The following is a 1,598-nucleotide window of genomic DNA, read 5'->3' on the forward strand; positions in this document are numbered from 1 at the left end:
GTACCCACTGGAATTATCTTTCAAAAGTGAAGGAGAAATAGACTTTCTCAGACAAACAAAAATGGCCAGTAGACCTGCCTTGTAAGAAATGCTAAAAGTTCTTCAGAGAGAAGAAAAATGGTATGGGTCAGAAACTCAGATCCACATAACAAAAGGAAGAGCATCAGAAAATGCCACAATATAAAATAAATTTTTAGTTTCTTATTCTTAATTGATCAAATAGATAACTATGTGTTCAAAGTAATAATAGTAATAATGTATCCTCAATAAAATATTAGCAAATCAAATCCATCAATGCATAAAAAGAATTACACACCATGACCAAGTGGGGGACCAAGCATATATAAAAACTCTCTAAAATATCAGCTCAATTTTCCTAAAAATCTAAAACTGTTCTAAAAAATAGTCTATTAATTTTTAAAAATCAGAGCTATTCATTCAGGTTATACATATATTGATAATCCTGTTTGTCATCTCTCCCTAATCATCAGGTCACTGTGACAGAGACTGATAGTTACCTACACAATATCACTGTCCTGTTCTTCTTTAGCAATTAAATCCTGATTTAGCCTGGGTGACAATGTGTCCAACTAAAACGCTTTATATTCTAGACTCTTGCATCTTGAGATGGGTACTGAGATGTAAACAGAGGTTGCCATTTCCAGGAAGGTTCTATAAGAGGGACTAAAAGAGCTGGCATGTGTCCTTTTTTATCCATGACCAGTCCCCTCTTCCAAATTTCTCCCAGGAATTTGAGTATGCAGGCTGGAGCTCCAGCAGCCATCATTGAATCATGAGACAACCTTGTAGAAAGAAGGCAGGAATTAAAGGCAGAATTAAAGAAAGATCGAGCCTGTTTAATAACTGATGACACTGTGTAACCAGTTCTGGACTTCTCTCATATAAAAGAGAAATAAGCATTCACATTTGTTAAGCCATCATCACTAGGTCTCTCTGTTTTTTGTTTGTTGGTTTGATTTTGGAGTTGGGGGTCCTGCTATATTGCCCAGGCTGGTCTCAAACTTCTGGCCTCAAGAGATCCTCCTATGTATCTGGGATTATAGGTATAAGCCACCATGCCCAGCTTGATGCCACTGTTTTTAACAGATGAACACAATATCTGATATAGATGTGGTAAAAGAAAAAGTGTCAAATCACCTTAACTCAAATATAAATAAGATTAACAAAAGTGATACTTCTTCCCACCTACAGCCTTTGTTGGTTAGACATATTCCCTTCTTCTCCCTACCTGACCACTGCAGGAGGATCAAGATAGCAGCGACTTTCCAAGTCCCAAATAATCCTTTTCTTCATGCACTCTGCTTGGTTCCTAAATTCTCTGTCCTATAATATAATAAGACAGAAACTTATATTCTCTGTGTGTGCCATGGTTTCATCCTGTTCAACCCGAGGGGCATTCTTTTAATAGATTTGATCACAATACTTTTATTACTACTGTAAGTATGACTACTATTGCAACTACTACCACCACATTCAAACTATAGGTACTTTATTAATAAAGTATATAGGATAAACTATGTCTATAATCCTTACATCAATCCAGTACCAAGTGCCAAATATTCACTCATGTAACCTCA

At 36.1% G+C, this 1,598-nt stretch overlaps 1 protein-coding gene across 1 annotated transcript in view; it reads right to left on the minus strand.

Moving 5' to 3' along the window:
• The window catches only part of CFAP70 (cilia and flagella associated protein 70), a 96,422-nt gene that overhangs the window by 49,525 nt on the left and 45,299 nt on the right, over window positions 1-1,598 (minus strand). Inside the window, exon 4 of the mRNA XM_012663218.1 lies at window positions 1,255-1,344. Within this exon, the coding sequence (XP_012518672.1) occupies window positions 1,255-1,344 (90 nt within the window). The remainder of the gene's footprint in view (window positions 1-1,254; window positions 1,345-1,598) is intronic.

This window comes from Propithecus coquereli, unplaced genomic scaffold (assembly GCF_000956105.1).
Source record: "Propithecus coquereli isolate 6110/MARCELLA unplaced genomic scaffold, Pcoq_1.0 Scaffold80, whole genome shotgun sequence".
NCBI lineage: Eukaryota > Metazoa > Chordata > Mammalia > Primates > Indriidae > Propithecus > Propithecus coquereli.